Source organism: Arctopsyche grandis, chromosome 12 (assembly GCF_051622035.1).
Source record: "Arctopsyche grandis isolate Sample6627 chromosome 12, ASM5162203v2, whole genome shotgun sequence".
NCBI lineage: Eukaryota > Metazoa > Arthropoda > Insecta > Trichoptera > Hydropsychidae > Arctopsyche > Arctopsyche grandis.
Genome location: NC_135366.1, coordinates 19,749,989 through 19,772,091, shown reverse-complemented (window position 1 = coordinate 19,772,091; position 22,103 = coordinate 19,749,989). Strand labels below are relative to the sequence as shown.

At 34.3% G+C, this 22,103-nt stretch overlaps 2 protein-coding genes and 1 pseudogene across 3 annotated transcripts; 2 read left to right on the top strand and 1 right to left on the bottom strand.

The window, feature by feature from the left end:
- Positions 1 to 1,304: 1,304 nt before the first annotated feature.
- On the bottom strand, positions 1,305 to 3,637 carry LOC143919614 (phenoloxidase 2 pseudogene; annotated as a pseudogene).
- A 5,920-nt stretch (positions 3,638 to 9,557) lies between these two features.
- LOC143919513 (juvenile hormone epoxide hydrolase 2-like) lies at positions 9,558 to 14,309 on the top strand. Of its 2 annotated transcripts, none has more exons than XM_077441860.1 (6): positions 9,558 to 10,177; positions 10,283 to 10,471; positions 11,822 to 12,214; positions 12,361 to 12,709; positions 13,386 to 13,620; positions 13,698 to 14,309. In XM_077441860.1, exons 2-6 carry the CDS (start codon positions 10,283 to 10,285, stop codon positions 13,915 to 13,917), a joined length of 1,386 nt encoding a protein of 461 aa, XP_077297986.1. In that variant the 5' UTR covers positions 9,558 to 10,177; the 3' UTR covers positions 13,918 to 14,309. The 2 variants fall into 2 exon arrangements, with proteins under 2 accessions (XP_077297986.1, XP_077297985.1); XM_077441859.1 differs by having other exon boundaries at positions 10,126 to 10,181; positions 10,251 to 10,471; positions 13,698 to 14,286.
- Positions 14,310 to 14,716: 407 nt separating this feature from the next.
- LOC143919706 (juvenile hormone epoxide hydrolase 2-like) lies at positions 14,717 to 17,983 on the top strand. Its single transcript, XM_077442165.1, has 6 exons — positions 14,717 to 14,845; positions 15,196 to 15,390; positions 15,504 to 15,893; positions 16,964 to 17,312; positions 17,390 to 17,609; positions 17,689 to 17,983. Exons 2-6 carry the CDS (start codon positions 15,196 to 15,198, stop codon positions 17,897 to 17,899), a joined length of 1,365 nt encoding a protein of 454 aa, XP_077298291.1. The 5' UTR covers positions 14,717 to 14,845; the 3' UTR covers positions 17,900 to 17,983.
- Positions 17,984 to 22,103: the final 4,120 nt, after the last annotated feature.

Genomic DNA, 22,103 nt, shown 5'->3' with positions numbered 1-22,103 from the left:
ATTGTGAGATAGCATACCAAATTTGGTGATTTTTCAAGATTGTGGAAACAAGGAAACATTAATTTTTTATACACATAAATTTTTTGATCTTAGATTGATGCAGATTATTATTAATGTCGCATTATTTAATTTTTATTATAGTACATCTGACGAAAATAAATATTTAAACTTAAATAATAGAAAGATAGATAAATTTATACCAGTAATACACGTACATACTGATTTAATCTCATGAAGGTGTAATTTAACGGTCAAAGGGGCATATTTTCTTCCCACGTCTTCCCTTAATATATAAGGTATTTAAAATTATTGATCACTATTAGAGTTACAATATACACGTGATTGCTTCTTTTAAATTAAAAAAAATTGTTCAATAGAATTAAAAAAAAGAACGTAACTTCATAATATGAAAATTTTCATATTTTCAATGAATTAGTGGCATCTATGAAATTTATTAAAAATTTCAATTTATCAATTATAAATTGAATATGTACAATACGCACATACATACATAAATGATATCGTCAGTTGTAGTTTTATTTATTTATAAATTTACGTATATCTTTTTATTGATTGAATGAATTATCGTGTTTAAAATAAATTATATACATATATAGGTACATGCATATATGTATGTATATGTAATTTAGCATAAACATGTAGTTTTTTTATCATTGTGCAGAAATAATTTAATACGCAATAGCAATAGGTCAACTTGGAACGCCAAGATGTTACATAAAGCCCAATGCACTCGAAGAAGTATGGAACGCCGTATGCTAGGCACAAAAAGGAGAGATACATAGGAAACGGAATACGTGGGTGAGAAGTATTACAATGGTAGTGGATATAGTGGAGAAAGTGAAGAAATTAGAATGGCAATGGCCGGGTTACGTAGTTAGCAGAATGGACGAAAGGTGGACAAAAGAAGTGCTGAATGGTACCCGAGAGAATGTAAAAAGGTGAAAGGAAGATCACGAGGAAGGTGGTTAGACGAAATTAGAAAAATGTGTGGGGTGAGATGCATAAGAGTTGCTCAAAACAGACGAACGGAAGTCTGTTGAAGATGCCTCCAGCCAGCAGTGAATGGTGAATGGCTGTAACTGTTGATGATGATGAGTAATATAGTCACAGTATTTTTTTTGAACTGTGAAACTTTGCAGCTACATATGTCTAGTAAGATATTGCATAAGCATGCAATAAATATAAATTTTAAAATTTTGCATAGTATAAATACATACATATTTTTATTGAAGGTTTTATATTAGTTGGATCTTAATAACGAGTATATCGTGTATTGAAATGCTGATTAATGATGATGAATAATAATATTTCAATTTGATTTAGAAGAAAGTTTATTACATTCATAAAACACTTATTTCTATATATATGCTACATGCATTAAAATCATAATATGTAAAAATTAATTATTTGACAAGCAAATTTCAAAAGTATCAAAAGAAAACACAATGTAATATTTATGTACGTGCAGGGTTGTTAGCGCCATTATTAGGAGGAACGACAGTATTGGTGCCTCTGATGACAGTTTCGTTTCTGAAAGTGATAGTGACCCGTTGTACCATCATATTGGGAGTCAGAAATTGTGCCAAAGTTTCTACCCCGTTTCTGCCGACTCTATCGAAGGGAAAACCCATGGATCGTCTATCTGGATATAGGTTATTGAGAATGCCGCAGTAGCTATCAGCATCGTTACACATTGCACCGATATTCTGATTGACTCTGTCGTTTGCGTAGTTCGAAATCATGACGAACAGATCCATCTCCATGCCCAGTTCGGTACCTTTGGGGATCAACATGTGCTGGGGCCATCCGCAGCCACAGAAGTTAAATTGTTCTGCGGCAGCCCCGGGCGCTGGTCTATTTGCTAGGTTGCGGAAAGTTGTTTCGTAAGGGATCGTTACCGACGATTCATCTGATCTCCGTATGATCGTGTTTGGGCCGTTTCTCAAAGCAACTCTGAATTTATCCAGTTCGATCATGAGCAGACGTTGATCATTGAAATTCAAAACTCGTCCCCTTTCGTCTACCCTTGGCGCCATGAAAATGCGAACGTAGCCCATAATTTGGTTTTGAGAAGTGTTCTGAACCTGGATCCTGTAGGAGAACGGTCGATGCTGTAAGTGGTTGAATTGTACAAAAACTGAACCGCGTGGTGCAAAGTCTAATCCTCTGGACATGTCGATTTCGCTTCTCTGCCAAAATGTTTGCAAACTATTCGGTTGATTTCCTTGAACTTCTACCTGTACACCCGTAACTCTAATTTCAGGGAAGCTGAGCTGAGCTACAGTATAGCGAGGTAGAGTTACTTTGTGCGATTGGAAAATTTCGTCGATGAAAGCATGCCATCTATAAAATACAGGATCTCTCATAGCCGTTGCGGAATCTCCAATAACGGAAAAACCTTCCAAAAATCTACCATCAGGATCGTGAGCGTATCCTATCAAGAGATGTCCCATGTTGTGAATACTTCCATACAATTGTGCATTGGGCGAAAGCACGGTTGCTGGTTCCATAAGATTGCCTAAGATATCGATTCCTCTCTCGTTCATTAATGGGATTCTCGTTTGGTTGGCGTCTTCAACGAATCCTTGAGCTATAGCAGCTCGCACTCTTCCAATCCACGCTTCAATGTTTGATATATCGATTCTCAATCTATCAGCAGTACGATTGATATCTCTCAAAGTAGTGTTCACAAATCTGGGTGCCCAGGCTCTGCTTGCAACCTGTGAATCCAACTTGGGAAAGTATCCTTCTGGTATTGCCTCGCGTAAATTACTCAATCTACTGACACTTACTAGCTGATTGCTGAAACGTTCAGCGTTGTATCTAGCTAGGACCTGCTGATGCATGTAGTAGAATAACTCTCCACGACGATCTTTTTCGACGATGGCACGATTGGGATTAGAGAATGGATAAACGAGATGCCAATGCCAGTGGTGAAGATTGATGCCGAGATCTTCACGGAAGTAGGCAACTCGCTGTTCTGGTTCCAAGTCAGTAGCGGTGTAGTCCCTCGGGATAACGATGGCTGGTCTCGAACCCTCAGGCACGACTTGAGCCACTTCACGAGCTCTGGAGAAGATGCCAGAGTCCAGATATTTGTCCGGAAAGAGTTCCGCGACGTTTGGAATGGGGACGTCTCTAGTGTCGTTCCTATGCAACAGGGCAACCGACAGAGCGTAGTTGAACATGTAAGGATTAACTCTGTCCCTACAATATACGGCGAAGGATTGCAGATCGTCGACGTTCCTCGCCTGCATAAAGATGTCAGTCAGGCGACCTGCCATTTCAGCATGTCTCGGAATAAACAGAGAGAACTGCTCGTGACGTCCCAACTCCATGGCAAGTGAAATATCTGGCGTTGTGACGTTCTTGACGGTGACTTTGTTCTGAGAATCGAACCTGTTGGAGATTTCGGCACCGATACTCTTGTAGCGTTCAGGCAAGTAGCTATCGGGTATTTCGAATGCTGTTGAATTGGCCCCTTTAGCGATGAAGACGGGCTCGGTTGGCCTTTCGAATAGCAGGAGTATGTTATTCTTGATATCGTTAGTTGAAGTCATCGTTGAAGCGATTTAGGTAGTCGTTACAAACGGACAACTGAAACACTGTCCTGAAAGTCCAGTGATCGAGTGATTTCACCAAGGATGAGGACGTGCTTTTAAAGCACAGTACTATCTAAAGATGTATAATTTTTTTTGATTTTGTGGCAACACGTGTACTTAAGCAAAACAACATGTCCTTTATCAGAACTATCTATCTGGTGTGTGGTCGTGTTGCATTGTAAATTTTGAAACTTTGTAGCTAAATAAATGCACTTTGTTGCAGAATTGTATGCAAGATTGTTACTTTAAATATGTCATTTGAAAATAAATGCTTGAGGGTCGTTCGTTTATAAACCACATAACTGCTGAAACCGCAGTGATTTAACAATCATAGGAAATGGATAATAATATTGTAATATTACATTTCCAGAGATCCAGATTTTTAGCACTCATATTATATGTATAATATTTAATAGATGCAAAAAATTTAAAATTAGTTGAATTTTAAAGAAATGTTACTTATAACTGCATATCTATAAAATAAAACTGGGGACACGAAGTTGGGTAAATGTATAAAATTTAAAATGTGACATAAAATGAAATTGGGGACATACCTACAAAATAAGATGTAGTTTTCGACGCTGAAACTGAAAAACTTAATTCTATAAACAATCGTCGAAGTTAAAGAAAAAATTTGAATGGTAGTTTTAAAGATGTCGTCTCAAATCTTCTAAAACTTGAGTCGTATTCGATCTTAAATAGACTAAAATGTTTCAAAAATAAATCAGACTTGATTTATTTTTATTATTTATTTATTTATATAATTTTAGCTATCTAGCTAATTTAAAAAATACATTCTAAATTACTTAACTCTAAAATTTTATGTACATATAAACTTATATGCACTGTCCTTCGCAGAGGTGTCTTCTCGCACCTCGCAAGAATGCATCCACGGTCTTAGAAGACCTGATGCACTGGGGGAGGACATTGTTCATGAGCACACCCCTGTGAAAAACACCCCCAGCGGTCTTCTTTTTTCTTACTCTAGCTACAACTAAATTGTTCTTATTTCTAGTTTTTGAAACATTAAGCCCATCTGTAGTGGGTTCAAATAATATCTTTATATTTGTCATAAACAGTGATTCAATGTTTAGAAAAGTACGTATGAGCACCTTTTTAAGCAAATTATATTAAAAATCTAAAGAAATATTAGAGGATTTATACTTTTATAGTATACATACATATACATATAGTTTTTATATACATATTATATTATAATTTTTTATAATCAAAAATGCCACTTTGCCTAAGGAAAAAGATCTTCGATCAATGTGTTTTGTCAGTGATAATGTATTCATCTGAAACTTGGTTATATTCTGCGCGCGCACATTAATACGGGAGGAAAAGCCTGTTCCTCTTGTTCCTGTTGTATCCTGCTCGCGCAAATTAAGTGAGGATGTACGTGAGTATGTACCGTTTACCATGCACCCTTTTTTATCTTTCGACTTAAGATCTTTCGATTTTTGATCTGTGCCTTCCGATATTTGCGTTTTCTGTAATTTAACATTCTGGCTCGTCACGGAGACCGACTTTGAAGATGGTGTGAAAGCAGTGGCGTTCCGTGAAAATCTCCCTGTTTTTATCGCATAGCACTTACTTACACAGGTGTGTGCGAGTAGGTTACAAGGGGACTAGGTATGATGTCACCTATGTAGTCCCCTTTTAACATTTTATCATAAGTAAGGTTGTGCCACCAAAACAGGGAGGTTTACACGGCCATCACTGGTGTGAATGCAGAAAAAATTTCAATTCATACGATTTATTGATATCTGATCATTTATTATATTATTTAATTCGGGTGTGGTTCACTGCATCGAAAGTCGAAAGATCGAAAAGCAAATATCGGAAAGCAAAGATCGAAAATCGAAAGATCTTAAGTTGAAAGATTGAAAAGAATGTATGCATGGTAAACGGTACTATGTATATATGTATAATATATATCAGTGGCATGCGGTAAAATTATCTCCCTTTTTGTCGTACAGCCTTACTTAATGTGCACGGGCAGGATACAAGAGGCACAGCCTGTTCCTCTTGTATCCTGTTCGAGTAAATTAAGTAAGGCTGTACGACAAAAAGAGAGAGAATTTTCCCGCACGCCAATGATATATGTATATATGTACATACATATACTACCCGCTCTTCATATGTATGCATGGTAAACGAACAAGAATAAAGATTTCGATTTTTCGACTTTCGATGCGGTGACGGCCACCGATTTAATTCATCTGTGGAAACGTGTTCCATGTTTATTTTTTATAAATTTGCGGTACCAAGCCACTAGTAGCCGTGTAGTTTTTCTGGTATTCCGGAAAAACTACTCGGCTAGTGATGGGTATCCTCGAATAATTGGGCAATTCAGTCATTTTGCGAGCCTCGGAGAAGACGCTAGAGTAGGGTGACTATATTTCCCAGGACTCAAAACGGGAAGCGCCGCAAAAAAAAGTACATAAAAAATTTTTCCCACAGATAAACTAATTATAATTATTTTCAGAATGTACAATTTTTGTGTACAGCGAAAAAAGCAAAAAGCATTTTTTTCCATTTTCCCTTAGGGTGTCCGTCATGATGCGGGTTCCCCAATATAATAATATTTGTTTTGGGGAAACAAATTGATTTGGAAAACAAGAAAAAATATGGAAATATATGTGTAATAAAATTCTTCTGTGTATCAGCGGACGGACAAAACGGGACAAATCAAACAATTTTACGAAAGCGTCGGGACGAACGCAAAACACGTAAAAGGCGGGACTGTCCCGGCTTGTACGGGACGTATGGTCACCCTACGCTAGAGTTAAAAACTTTTCCGGGAAGACTTCTTCGATGTTTGGAATGAGAACGCCTCTACTGTGCAACAGGGCAACACAGGATTTATTTTGTCTAATTTAGATCGTCGAAGTTTCTCGTCTTCATGAAGACGTCAGCTAGGAAATCCTACAATTATAATAATGTAATAAGAAGAAACAAAGACAACTGTTCGCAACCTCATGGGAAATGGAAACCGAATATGTTGTCGAGGTAGGCGACGGTATTCTCATCTGGTACGTATGTACATACATACATACATACATAAGTACTTCGAATGTTGCTGAACTCGTTCTGGTTGGCTTCTTTTACAACTTGGAGTTAGTTTCTCTTGATTTCGTTAGTGGTAGTCGGCATCATTTACGTTTTACGAAAATGTGAATAAAAAACATATTTATTCTTTCAATTAAAATTAACTGCCATTTTCCGGAAATGAAATAAGTTATGATTATACGATTTTATCTTAAAGGTGTTTTTTTAGAGATATAAAACTTTAAAATGAAATTAAACACATAAAATCGTGTTAATGGCCATGGTATTGGATGTATTGAAATACGATGTTATGCCATTCGTGTCAAGTCCAATTTTCGACCACTTTTTCAAGCAGTTGAGGTCGTATATCGACAATAACGCGGCAAAGGCTTCCAAGCCGTCCATCGTCTTTGGTTTACTGGGGTAGACTAGCGTCTTCACATATCCCCACAGAAAATAATCCAAAGGTGTTAAATCACACACGATCTTGGCGGCCAATTTAAGACTGTAAAGTGGACGTTGCGTAAGGTAAGTTTAGCGATCTGAACCATGATTTTTTAAATAAATTTGCAAGCGTTATTGTGGCAAAAATCCATTTATTAGCTGTAATCTATCAAATAGGCTGTTATTAGAAAAAGTATTGCTAATTATAAAAACAAACCCCTAAAATACACAATGTAAATGAAGTATAATCGAACACCTTACATCTGAATCGAATAAACAAATAATTTAGTAGTATAGCTTGGTGGTTGCGTTGATGCTAACCACTGAGAGGTCCCGGGTTCGAGCCCTGGTTTGACATCGATTGAAAATAATTTATTCAGAGTATTTCTTTAGTGCTGCTATATCTGAAAATATCAGAAATCAAATATAATCGAGGGGTCACGTCACATGTCCCATACCACGTGGTATTGGCTAATGAGACGCGTTTAACGCTTCAAATCATATTTATCACTCGAAGCTTCGTCGTAAAGAACTGTCGTTCGGTCGTAGCGTTATGGGATATACCAACTTAAACATACATACACTCGATCCAAGTAGGCCAACTTTATCATTTATACGTGAGGTGCGTGAGATCGCTTTTTGGGCAATAATCACCGAACCAAATAAAATATTCATGAGATTCAACATGACTGTTACTGTTCTTGTTTTATTGTAAGATTGGTGTGACGCATTGGGGCAACTTGTCAGGTCACATTGGTCACATTTTATATGAAAAACGACAGTAAATGTGTCTAAAAATCCTGGCTACGGCTGTCTGAATGCTGATCATTAGAGAAGAGCAGGGGGCGGGGCTGGGGTGGGCCACCGCCCCCCCCCCCTAGATTTGAACGGGGCTGTTCACACGTTGTTTAATATATTATTATAAATTTGAATTAAAATACTAAACCAACAAACATAGAATATTGAATTTCTTTAGAACATTTCCCAGATTTTTTCCCAGAAAAAAACGTTAACTCCCAAATATATTTTGTTTTCTTGTTTGTCTTGCTTTGAAAGATTTTCAGGAGATTTTTTTGTACTTTATATACACCCATTTTTTTTCCTTCCTTACTGGTCAAAAATGTTGGCCCCCCCTCTGGAAAAAGCTGAAATGACGCCCCTGGAGGAGAGGAAAAAAGACTCTGTAAAGAAAGGGAAACAACAAGCTAAATAAAAAGTATTCAAACAAGATTCTCCTCTTATACAAATGATGATTTCCGTATTATAAAATTAACCATTCCATATTATAAAAGTCCCTTCATATATCATACATGGGTCTACCTCACGGGACCGAAAGTGAAACGCCCGAAAACGCAAATATCGGAAGGCAAAGATCGAAAATCGAAAGATCTTAAGTCGAAAGATAAAAAAAAGGGTCTCTGCCCCCATCATACATACTCACTTAATTTGCGCGAGCAGGATACAACAGGAACAGGCTTTTCCTCCCGTATTCTGCGCGCGCACATTAAACAAGGCTGTATGACAAAAAGAGATATAATTTCACCGCATGCCACTCATATATATTATATATACATAGTACCGTTTACCATGCCCGCTTTTTTTTGATCTTTCGACTTAAGATCTTTCGATTTTCGATCTTTGCCTTTCGATATTTGCGTTTTTGGGCGTTTCACTTTTGGTCCCGTGAGGGAGACCGATCATACATATATTATCATATACATATATATATATATATATATATATATATATATATATATATATATATATATATATATATATATATATATATATAATATCGCTATTCTGTCTGTGTGTGTATCTGCGATAACGCTCACCGTACTTTAATCACAAGTCATTTCAATTCGACATACATATGTACGTCACATATAAAACATTGTCGACATAATAACAAAAGAAAAAACTTCTATATATATACTGTTTGCTACCAATGCTTCTTCTAGGGAAATAAGTCTCTGAGTTTTTACCGCCATATATTGAAAATTTATTAATATTTCTATTGGTGTTTTATACTGTATATTGTATGTATGTAAGTATTTTAAGCATTTTTTTTTCATATTAAACAATTAAATATAAATATTAAATTAAATATATTTAAAAAAAATACGACCGCGTTCGGATCGAACACGGGAGCTACACATTTATTATAATATTTTATTTTATTTAATAGCTTGATATGCCGGTAAACGGACTACTAGTCATATGTGAACCAGTCACAGGACAACCGGTCGCTCTAGATCGGTCACACGTGATCACCCGTCACACTAAAACTGGTCATGAGAAAACTGGTCACACCCTAAAACTGGTCACGAGAAAACTGATTGACCAAATTATAAGGTGTGACCAGTTTTCTCGTGACCAGTTTTAGGGTGTGACCAGATTTCTCGTAACCAGTTTTAGTGTGACGGGTGATCAAGTGTGACCGATCTACATAGAGCGACCGGTTGTCCCGTGACTGGTTCACATTTGACTAGTAATCACTAGAGGTAGGATAGTCACAGTGCTATCCATTGTTCCATTGTTGCAAATCCTTTGTAAAAAAGGTTCGGCAAACCTTTAACAATGCATTTACAACCTTTGAACAATACGCGGCACCTTCTGGGTCCGGTGACTAGTAATCACCGAACCGATATGCCATAGCCCATGCGATGATATTTCATCGGTCACAACGCTTCATGTTTATTTAGTAAATAAATCAACATGAAGCTCTGGAGCCCCCGGCTCCCGACCGCTGGGTTAGGACATGTGTTTCATTTTTGAATGTTCAATATATTTCCAGGAATATTCTATGCGAAGATCTGTCTGTTTGATTTTTACATTTTCATCGTTCGATTTCTCAAGCGACAATACCTATGTATATAGATACATATCTAATATTAGATAAGTGATGTGCCAGCGGAGTGTTCATACACATGTGCATATATCAATATATGTGTGTATGTGTGTCGACCGTTTGCTGTGGTTGAACTTGAACCAGTGCATGGAAGTCGGTGGCCGTCACCTCATGTGCATGATACAGCTGCTACTGATTAAACAAGGTCAGTTTGACAATTGTATTCGACAATGTAATTCATAATCTTTCAATTAACGCACGGCATCAGTATTTCACAGATCAGTTTAATTCACGTTGTAATATTTTCAAGATGGTCGTGGGAAAACTGTTTAGTTTCGGCGTGCTGCTGGTATCGGTGTTTGTTGGGATTAAGATTTACGATATGAACAAAGTGCCGCCTCTACCCAATTTACCTGAAGATCAATATTGGGGCCCGGGTAAAGCACCCACTACTTTGGATACCAGCGTCAGGCCATTCAAGATACAGTTCCCCGAAGAGGTATGTGTTTTAGATGTAATAAAATTTCTGTAGTGTGGTTAGCTCAAAGGTCGAGTGTGGCTTTTGTATTGGTGTAATTTTAATTTTGTTAGTTTTTTCCGGGTTCAATTGCTGTTGATCCTACCCACGATTGAAATTCTAATATTGTTGTATGAGTTGAAGTATACTATAGTGTTTTGCTAAGAATTCCATTTTAAACAATAATATGGAAATAAATACAATGAAGCAGCTTTTCTTCAGTTCTGATAAGTATTGAGCTACATATATGATTGTATAATAGTAATCATAGAATATACATATATACATTTGTAGTTGCTAGGGTTGCCAAGTGTCATGGATAAAAAAAGAGAACATCTAACAAAAAAATGTTTATTTTTTACAATTTTCTTTACAATTGTGCCAATTATTATTAAAGTGAAATAAGTCATTTAAGGTACCAAAAATACCATTATTTTATAAGGTAGTCGTAAAATTGCACCATTACAGGAAAGATTATATCTATAAGGCTAAGAATCATAATGTATACATATATTTTTATGTATGTAGTATTAAAATAATTTTTAAAACAAATTTACGCAAAAGTCCAATTATCTCAAATGAAATAATATATGACTTATTCCATTTTCATATGTAGTTAGGAACATGAAAAGTGCGCTTAAAAATTAATTGTTGAATTTAATTATCTTCATTCTCACTCTCAATTTCATCATCTTTGTTGCTATATTTATCTACAGTGCTTATTTGGTGCAAAAGTTTCTTATTTTCTTTGTAAAATTCTAAACATGAAGTATTTATGTAATTACATATACACAACGCTTAAACCCCGGACAGTGGAAATTTTCAACTTATTTCTTTCTTTAGTCCACTGTCCGCTGATCATGGAACATATTCTTTCTACATTGGCATTTTGGACAGGTATTGTAAAAGCCTCTCCACTCACGTTATATCTTGTGAGAGAAAATATAGGACGGACTGCGTGAAATTATTGTCAAAATTGAAAAAGAGGACATTATGGGTATAATATGAAAAAGATAGAGAACAAAAGAATTGTGTTAAAAAAGAGAACATCTGTTGGCAACCCTAGTAGTTGCACAACCAAAAATGGGAAAAAAATAGTAATTTTCTGACATTTTAATGACATTATTTAATGGAAGTATCAATGGGAAGACTGCAGAGATGCATCGAGCTATAGTAGCTCGTTGACCATACCGGTGACCAAATGTAAACAAAAATAGCATGCATATGTACTATACTAGAAGGGCTGCAGGCCACAACCCATATGGACGAATTGCCACTGGGTAGTATAATAGTAAATATATAAAATATAATTATTATAATATATTATTCCAGATGATAACAGATTTGAAAGTCCGCTTACGGCAGACCAGATATACGGCGCCGTTGGAAGGTACGGCATTCCAGTATGGTTTCAGTCAAAGTGCTATGAAGCCTCTGGTGGACTTTTGGTTAAACAAGTATGACTTTTCGAAACGTGAAGAATTTTTGAACCAATTCCCACAATTCAAAACGAATATTCAAGGATTGGACATACATTTCATACACGTAAAGCCAAATATAGGTAATCAGAAGATCAAAGTTTTACCGTTGTTGCTTTTGCACGGCTGGCCGGGTTCCATCAGAGAGTTTTATAAAATCATTCCAAAGTTGGTTGAACTGAAGAAGGATAGCGATTTCGTTTTTGAAGTCATCGTTCCGAGTTTGCCCGGATTTGCATTTTCACAGGTGATTATTATATAACTCTATTCTACTACATGCATATGTTTTTATAAATATAATATGCATATGTATATACATTAAAACATTTAACAGTGTTATGTATTTCAGTATAGTATTGAAATATATATTCAATAGTCTATTTAATATTTTAGGGAGCATCCAAACCCGGCATGGGTGCTGCTCAGATAGGAGTAATAATGAAGAATTTGATGCAACGTTTGGGACACCAGAAGTTTTATGTTCAAGGAGGTGATTGGGGAGCTATAATTTGTGCTTCGATGGCAACAATTTATCAAGATAATGTTTTGGGATATCATTCAAACTTCCTTATGATTTCGACGCCTTTGAATTTCATCAAGTTGTTTATTGGTAGTATGTGGCCGTCTTTGTTTGTCGAAGAAAAGTTTCAACATAAATTGTTTCCGATCGCAAAAAGGTTTAAGGAAACGATAGTAGAGTCAGGATATTTGCATCAACAGGCAACTAAACCGGACTCCGTTGGTAAATATGATAATTTATACATATATACATATAGGGTGCATCTCACGGGATCGAATTAGAAATGCACGAAAAACCAAATATCGAAAATCGAAAGATCTTAAGTCGAAAGATCAAAAAAAAAATGGTGCATGGTAAACGGTACATACTAACTTAATTTGCGCGAGCAGGATACAACAGGAACAAGAGGAACAGGCTTTTCCTCCCGTACTCTGCGCGCGCACATTAATACGAGAGGAAAAGCCTGTTCCTCTTGTTCCTGTTGTATCCTGCTCGCGCAAATTAAGTGAGGATGTACCGTTTACCATGCACCCTTTTTTTTTGATCTTTCGACTTAAGATCTTTTGATTTTCGATCTTTGCCTTCCGATATTTGGTTTTTCGTGCGTTTCTAATTCGATCCCGTGGGGTAGACCCATACATATATTATTGTATTATACAAACATTGTATAATATATAATTTACTTAAAAAATTTTAGGTTACTTTTAGTATAATCTTTAAGCTATAGATAAGATACATATATTGGTTATGTCATCATTGAATTATATCGTAAAATTTTTATTTCTTTTTACTTAAACCATGTCTAATCTAAGTCTTATATTGATGATAATCTTTTAGATGAAGGTTTTGGACAAGTTTTGAAACAAAATCACAAAAATTGTCATATGATTGTTTCTAGGTATGGGTTTGGATAATTCGCCGGTAGGTTTGGCTGCGTGGATTTTAGAAAAATTTGCCATTGCAACTGATGTTAGTTCAAAATATTTGGACGATGGTGGAGTGACTGCAAAATTCACGTACACCGAATTAATAGACAATTTGATGTTATATTGGACAAACAAAGCGGCGACAACTGCAGCTAGAATTTATGCGGAATCATTCAGTTCAGCCCATTTGAGTTTGGGGTTGGATCGGTTGGTATTTTCATCGGTGAAAAATATGCTTGATTGTAATTGTTTTTGTAATATTTATGAATATAATCTCATTTCAGAATTCCTACAAAGGTACCAATGGCTTCTGCTAGATTCCCAAATGAGCTTGCATTTTCTACAGAATGGCAATTGAAAGAAAAGTATTTGAACGTGATTCAAATAACAGATATGCCGAGAGGTGGGCATTTTGCAGCATTAGAAGAACCAGAGCTGCTAGCGACTGATATCAGATTGGCTGTGCTCAAATTTGAAGCATTCCATATAGAACATTCGAAATAAAGTAACATCATAAATGAATGAGTGTATCATAACATTCCAGCAAGATATTTTAACTACTTTTTTAATGAAAAACATAAAATTAACGTTATATAAAAAATTGAGAGCCAAAAATTAAATTATTGAATATATTTTAAATTGTAAAAAACTTTTATAATCACCACAATAAATAATGTAAATTTATTTAAAAAAAATTTCATATGTGTACATATTTAAACATTCAAGAAATATTGGCTTTTCAACTGCGTTGAATCCGTCAAAAATAACATAGTTGTTAAATAACTGTTATTATAATTTAAATGTTTTTGTTGTGTTGCAGTTTATTTTGATTTAATTTTTGTTATTTCTAATAGACGAATACTGATTTTTTATAATGAAATATATTATTATGTATTTATATATTATATTATAGGTTTTTCATTCCAAATTGACCTTTTTTCATTTCAAATTGAAAAGAGGTCAAATTGAAATGAAAATAGTTCAATTTGGAATGAAAAACCTGTATATTATTATATATTATATTATATTATATATTTTTCTAATAAAATATATTAATTATAACAATTAATAAACACATTTTATTAACATGTTTACACAGAAATCAACGTTTACCGAGTAGGCACAATATACATAATATAATCAATGTCTTGAATATACACATGCATGATTAATTTGTATACTCTATGAGTTTGAAGAGCATTATATTTTATGATATAAATAAACTCTAAGTCAAAACAACACAAAATTTGTAGAACAATTTGAGAAACGTTGACGTTATGAATGTATTATTCACACTAAATTTAATAGTTGGCTGCAATCTTCCATTGAGAGTGGTTGTATGTGATATTTATTACCATAGAAACAACAAAGTGATACAAATTAAAGATAACAAGTACTTTACTTTCAATACGGATTCTGAAGAATAGTTGAGGTAATTTGTAAACAGTTTTTTGCACCGTTTTGATCAATTACGTCACATTTGACACATGACTCGACACCCACACATATCATATTTATAATCAATATTGATTGGTATTGATTGTAAATTTCAATATTTACACAACCTGTATGTATGTATGTATGTATTATACACTACATGAAATTTTCTAATTGAATAAACCATTTAAAAAGTTCCAATATCGCAAGACTCAAAATGATGACGTTGACTTTTATCATTTTTTTTATTATAATTAATTTGATAGTCATGGGTGAGTATCGATTTGCTTTAATAACGACCTTGATTGTAAATTAAAGTTACATGTTGTGTTATATTACTTGCAGATGGATTGTTGTTGTTCCTGCTGGGCTGTATATGGCATACTAGGATTAATATTAGCATGGATCGGTTCCAAAATATTGGGTGCATTCCCACCATCTAAAATGCCGCACATTCCTAAAGATACATATTGGGGACCGGGAGAGCCGTCAAATGTCGATAAAACAATCAAACCGTTTAAAATTCAATTTTCCAAGGAGGTATGTGTACTTATAGTATTATGTATGAATGTAAATTTATTATACATGGTACAAAGTGCCAAAAAGATTTTTTTGTTTGTCATTGATTTGATATCGTGTTAATGTTTGTACAGATGATCTCAGATTTGATTGGCAGATTAAAAAATACACGGAATAGCGAGTCATACGAGAACACACAATTTCAGTATGGTTTCAATAGCAAAGCGCTTAAAAATGTCATCGAAGTTTGGACGGAGAAGTATGATTTTGCCGAGAGGGAAAACTATCTGAATCAGTTTCCTCAATTTAAGACCAATATTCAAGGTTTGGATATTCATTTTATACATGTGAAGCCTATTGTGGAGGATGGCGTGAAGGTGTTGCCACTCTTGATTTTGCACGGTTGGCCGGGATCAGTCCGAGAGTTCTATAAAGTTATTCCGATGTTGACGAAGCATAAAAATGGAGATAATTTAGCTTTCGAAATCATAGCACCAAGTCTACCAGGATTTGGATTCTCTCAAGTGAGTCTTATTTATTGATTATCATTCGTTGATTAACAATGTTTTATATTAAAAAAATAATTATCTAACCATTAGAATACATTCTTCTACTCATAGGATAGGATTTTTTGATTTTTATTAAATGCTTTTTATTATTAATAAATTATGTTCACAATACATATATCTATTATATCTATTTTAATAGCTACTGATCTACTGATCATTTTCTATTTTATTTTATTTGGTTAGTAATCATAGTATTATATTATTCTAATGTTAATGTACAGCATAATAGGAAAAATAGCTCAAAAACCTATTTACAATTCTTAATAATAGGATAAGATGAAAGTTGTTAGCTGTATGGTTTTGATTACTTTTTTGCTATCAGAATGTTATGATTCAAACAATAACAATAGGTTTACTTTAAAACGATGCCTTTTGAATGTTTTGTGCTTAAATTTGATAACATCGATGGTTTACTTATGAATTTTTGATTATCAACATGTTACTCTTATAGGTTACATCCATTTTGAAAATCTTTATGTATATATTAAGTTTTTAAAGTTACATATGTTGATGATCGTTGAAAATTTCTCTCACTTTTAGAACATTTTCTATAGTTTGAACTGTTTTATTCAATTACATATTGCATAATTTACATATATATGTATTCAGAATATTGATAACGTTTTAAGAACTATTGTATATTTTGGACTAAATAAGCTACTAACAGACTATCTGATGCTACACATTTTATTGTAAATTTAAATGGTTTATTTTATTGCAAAATATTTATTTAGAAAAAAAATTGAGATTAGGAAATAATAATTTAAAATAAAAACTGATTAATAGCTGGGTTTGTGGGATTTATCCATATTGTGTTCTAATAAATAAGTAAATGGTATTATTTTAAATAATTTATATATATTATGACTTTCATAAATTGGATAAAATTGTTTTATAATGTGACGATAGAGGCTGCTTCATATTGTGGGTGCGCTATATTACAATAAAATTATGATTTTTTATCAATTACTTTAATTTGACTGTATTAAAATAATGTACTTAATGTGATACTAAAACTTTTTTAGGGTGCTTCTAAAGCTGGATTGGGCGCTGTTCAAATTGCAGTGGTCATGGCAAATTTAATGGAACGTTTAGGACACAAGAAGTATTATGTGCAAGGGGGCGATTGGGGTTCGATAATTGGCTCACATTTAACTACAATGTATGGAAACAACGTTTTGGGATACCACTCAAATATGCCCATCATTACTTCATTGTTGAGCACGATCAAGATGGTCATCGGCAGCGTGTATCCATCTTTGTTTGTTGGGAAGCAGTTCAAAAACAGAGTGTATCCAATGAAGTCTTACATATCGACATTGATTCGAGAGAGTGGGTATTTGCATATGAATGCCACAAAACCAGACACAATAGGTATTGTATTCCTTCAACTAATATATAATATATATAGGTTTGAAATATGGTTTAATTTTTTCACTTTATTTCATTAGGTGTTGGTTTAAATGATTCACCAGCAGGACTAGCAGCGTTTCTTTTAGAGAAATTTGCAAATGATAGCAGTAAGGCTGACGGTGGACTTACAGATAAATTCACATATATGGAATTGATAGATAATGTGATGATGTATTGGGTGAGTAAATCGGCTACAACTGCTGCTAGAATATACGCAGAGTCCTTTAATAAAGCTCATTCGAGTTTGGGATTAGATAGGTGAGTCAATTTTTATTGAGATAAAATTTGTTATAAATGATAGAATGTTTTTATTTGTGTTTTATTTTATTTTTTTTAGTATACCGACTAATGTACCAATGGCCGCTGCAAGATTTCCACGTGAAATAGGTTTCAGCACTAAATGGCAGTTGAGCGAGAAATATAAAAATATTATTCAAGTCTCTGATCTGCCTAAAGGTGGTCATTTTGCAGCTCTCGAAGAACCTGAGCTTTTAGCTGATGATATAAGATCAGCTATGATTAAGTTTGAATATTATTATATGATATGATCAACATCATTTTTTACATATGTATTATTATGATAAAAATATATGTATATAGATTAGTTTTATTGATTATATGTTTTATTCGATAGAGGAGTATTATTTAATTAAATTCGAATTTAACACCTATCATACATAATACACATGTACTGCAGTAATGAACCAATGGAAAATCCTGTGTCAAATTTGATACACGGAAGGAATTTCATTATTTTCAAATAAAATTCAATAAAAAAACGTAATTTTAAATTAGTGACTAAAAACTACTATATTAGGAAAGTTGCCGATAGACTACGGCAACGTCATGAGCATGATTAAGTACATTTACATATATGTAAATACTGAAACAATTTTTTATTTTAAACAATAAATTACTTTTTTGGATTTAACGAAATATAATAAATACAAAAATGTAAGAAGAAGTTATAATATAAGAAGCGAGGTAAGCTAATAATATTGAAATTGAGACGGTACCACTGGATTACATCACAGTACTGGGGAACATGGGAGACAGTATCCACTGGTTAAGTACATTCCCGCATGGGTGAACAATAGACACGGATTAGGCTAACGGGACTCATTAAGTGCCTGAACAAAGGATACGCTGGGGTTCTTACAGAACGGGGCTAATGCGGGTAGACCAACGTGCTTAGACAATAGACACACCAACGGATCGGGGATGCTATGCTGGGCAACTTGTCCTTTATAAGGAGGTACACACGGTAGATCAAGTATTCTGTAGTGAGCGGTGGTTACGTGTCGACCTCCCGAAACGTTGAATAAATGCTGTGAAGCGACTCGGATCTTTCATTTGGATACTGAACCCACCCCTACGTAAAAAGTAAAAATAATACTACTAATAAATATTAAAAAATAAATATTGTAATGTAGAGATTAAGTGATTAGGTGCTCGTCGACCACTGGCTTACTGGTACTGATCACCTGATATTGTGTTCACGCCATAAAGGCCTCGCCGTATGAATAAACCGTGTACAACAACCAATAAGATCTCGCGACCCATTGACCAATGATCTCTTTGCGCTGATCATACACGCTGTGTATAGATATTCGGCGGATCTGTTCCGTGATTGGTTTTGCGGATCTGTTCCATGATTGATCTGTTTCGTGATTGACATGGTTTTTGCACACCCTTTAACGTATCAAGTTGAAAATTTATATTTGTATTCTTTATGTATTAATTTAGAGTTGATAAGGATTTGGTCAGAGCGCAATTTTATTAAATAACTAAAACTATTTTTGGACCGAGCTCGTCACACATGAAGATTAAATCCATCTCATTCGTTGTTTTGTGAGACGTCCGCAAATAAAAATACGAGAAATAAAATCAGTTCGGATTGAACCGATTCAGTAAAATATTAATTTAAAACCTTTCATGAAAACAAACAACAAACACGAACTTGTAAGTTAAACATCTGTTTCTGAGATAAAATAAAGCAAGGCGGACCTTTCTAACAGTTCACTCCATGGGTCATACAATTTCTAAGAATTTTACCCAAGGCATACCATTCAAAAAACAAAATATACTTACTTCGAAATCATAAAATCTTTTTTTCAAAGTAGCTTATTGCAGCGATTATTTTATTGGCCACTAAGCTACCCAAGACATAAGAAATAAACGTAGCATTCATAGATCCATAGTATTTCATTTATTATTAAATTCATAATATTTTCTAAATTCACACTATTCCTAAATTTAGGGGGGGGGGGGGGGGGTGATAGCCCCCCCCATGCCCCCCATGCTCCCCCCCTAATGACGTCCCTGATTTATAGGAATGGAAATAAATATGAACATACATTGAATGAATTTTTAAAATTATTTGAAAGAAATTCACTTTTAAATACATACATATTTTGTTTATAAACTGATTATAGGGTATTAAAAAATTAGCAGAAGCTTAACGACCGAGCTATGCTGCTGGCTTAATAGATTTCGCTATGGATTAATCAATTAATTCATCAATAGTTAATTACTTGTTCTTCAGCATCTCGAAATTCAGCGATTTATGTAATAAAAATGCTGCAATGTTTGTAAAAAATTGAAATTATTATTGGCTGTAAAAACTAGGTGGAATTCAATGGCAACTATGATAAGACATAACTATCATAAGCATTCAAATCTATGCTTGAAATAAATACATATGAAAGTAATTACCTTTTTTTTTAATTTTCGAATATATTCGAACAGCTCTTGATTTACTATTCGATTTTCGAATAGTTGAAGTCGACGAATATTTGGGATCCCTAGCTACCGGGTTCGATCGCGTACTAATCTTTAATGCTGCTGGTCAGACTTGGATATTTGTAACTCCAAGCCGATCGTTTCCTGTCAGAGTTTTTCAATTTCTCTGATTTCATTGTTGAAACGGTTCCCGATTAAAATAGGCTAAAAATACTTCCTACCTACTATGTCACCACTATTTGAGTATGATTAATGTACAATAAAAAATATGTACAATACATAGATGTCTCGTTTATTTGCGAGTTTTCAGTAAATGCTGCATTGTTTGTAATTGGCCAGGAAGGCGCATTGGGGTTACCTGTAAGGCCTTCCTGCTATATATGTAAAAAATAGTAAAAATATATTTAGACTTTTATATATTGTACATAAATCAAATTCAGATATTGGTGACATAGTGGGTAGGATGGTTTTTGCCAATTTGATGAAGGAAACGTTTCAACAATGAAATCAGATAAATTGGCAAACTCTGACAGGAAACGATCGAATTGGAGTCACAAATATCCAAGTCTGACCAGCAGTATTAAAGATTAGCACGGGATTGAACCCGGAACCTCTCGGTGCTAAACATAAACGCAACCACCGAGACATACTGATAGTTCATGAATTAAGCAAAGTTTTATCTAAATCGTGTATTCGACAAAATCACTGCCTAGTTCGTTTTTGTGTATTTTTTCAACGTCTTAACCTACACCAGGAGTGGCCAGCCTTTTTGACTTGCTGTACCCAAAAATCAAAAACCTGATATTGAAAAGATGCGCGCGTTATATAGAAAAAAAAGCAATGGCCTTATACCTAATGGTACTCAATCTTTTTTCATCGAATAGTAAATCAAGAGCTGTTCGAATATTCGAATATATTCGAAAATTAAAAAAAAGGTAATTACATATGTATTTACCAATCATAAATTTGAATGAATCATCTTATCATAGTTGCCATTGAATTCAACCTAGTTTTTACAGCCAATAATAATTTCAATTTTTTCATTATGATTTCTTGTAAAAATGTATATTTCGCCAGTGACTTCTTAAATAGCCAGCAGCGTGGCTCGGTCGTTAAGCTTCTGCTTAACACTGAGAGGCGCCGAGTTCGATCCCTTGAGCTGACCTCGATTGAAAAGAATTTTTCTGAGTATATCTGTAATGCTGCTGGTCAGACCAGGATTTGTGACTCCTGGTTGATCGTTTCCAATCAGAGTTTGCCAATTTTCTCTGATTTCATTGTTGAAACGATTCCCGATTAAAAATTGGCTAAAAATCCTTCCTACCCACTATGTCACCACTATTTGAGTATGATTAATGTAAATATTACAATAAAAATGTATGTACAATTCATAGATGTCTCGTTAATTGTCGAGTTTAAGTCAGTGTCTCGTAATTTAGCGACTTATATAATAAAAAATGCTGTATTGTTTGTAATTTGGCCAGGAAGGCGCATTGGGGTTTACCTGTAATGCCTTCCTGGTATGAAAAAAAAAAAAAAATATATATATATATATTCGTATTATTTTTCTGATGTTTTCTAAAATTTCGTAGAGATTATTATCGATCGAAAAGTGATTTTCTTCAAACATTTCCGTATTTAATGCATAAAAATCCGTTACTTCACATGTAGACATTTCATCTTCTTTATTATCTTCATTTTTATCACAATTATCACCATTATATATTTCATTTTCTTCATCATCACTCTTTTCATGTTGATTTTGTGTATTTAATTTATAAAAAAATATATACACGAATAGTTGATGAAATATTCAAATATCGAATGGCCGAAAAATCAGACGAATACTCGAATATTCGAACATTCGTTTGGGATCCCTACCGGTAGCCTCTCGGTGATAAATGCAACCACCGAGCCATACTGCTGCTGGTTGTATTTGGTGCACCTGCGGATCAAACTTTTCGGTGTTTTAGAAATTCCCAAGAGGGGATTTAATGGTATTGCGTGGCG

What these genes read in the sequence shown, in the direction of transcription:
- LOC143919513 (XM_077441860.1), top strand. Translation starts at nt 10,283, where the DNA reads ATGGTCGTGGGAAAACTGTTTAGTTTCGGCGTGCTGCTGGTATCGGTG. An exon ending in AGATACAGTTCCCCGAAGAG is followed by an intron (nt 10,472 to 11,821) that starts GTATGTGTTTTA and finishes ATATTATTCCAG; the next exon opens with ATGATAACAGATTTGAAAGT. An exon ending in CCGGATTTGCATTTTCACAG is followed by an intron (nt 12,215 to 12,360) that starts GTGATTATTATA and finishes TTAATATTTTAG; the next exon opens with GGAGCATCCAAACCCGGCAT.
- LOC143919706 (XM_077442165.1), top strand. Translation starts at nt 15,196, where the DNA reads ATGGATTGTTGTTGTTCCTGCTGGGCTGTATATGGCATACTAGGATTA. An exon ending in AAATTCAATTTTCCAAGGAG is followed by an intron (nt 15,391 to 15,503) that starts GTATGTGTACTT and finishes ATGTTTGTACAG; the next exon opens with ATGATCTCAGATTTGATTGG. An exon ending in TCGAGTTTGGGATTAGATAG is followed by an intron (nt 17,610 to 17,688) that starts GTGAGTCAATTT and finishes TATTTTTTTTAG; the next exon opens with TATACCGACTAATGTACCAA.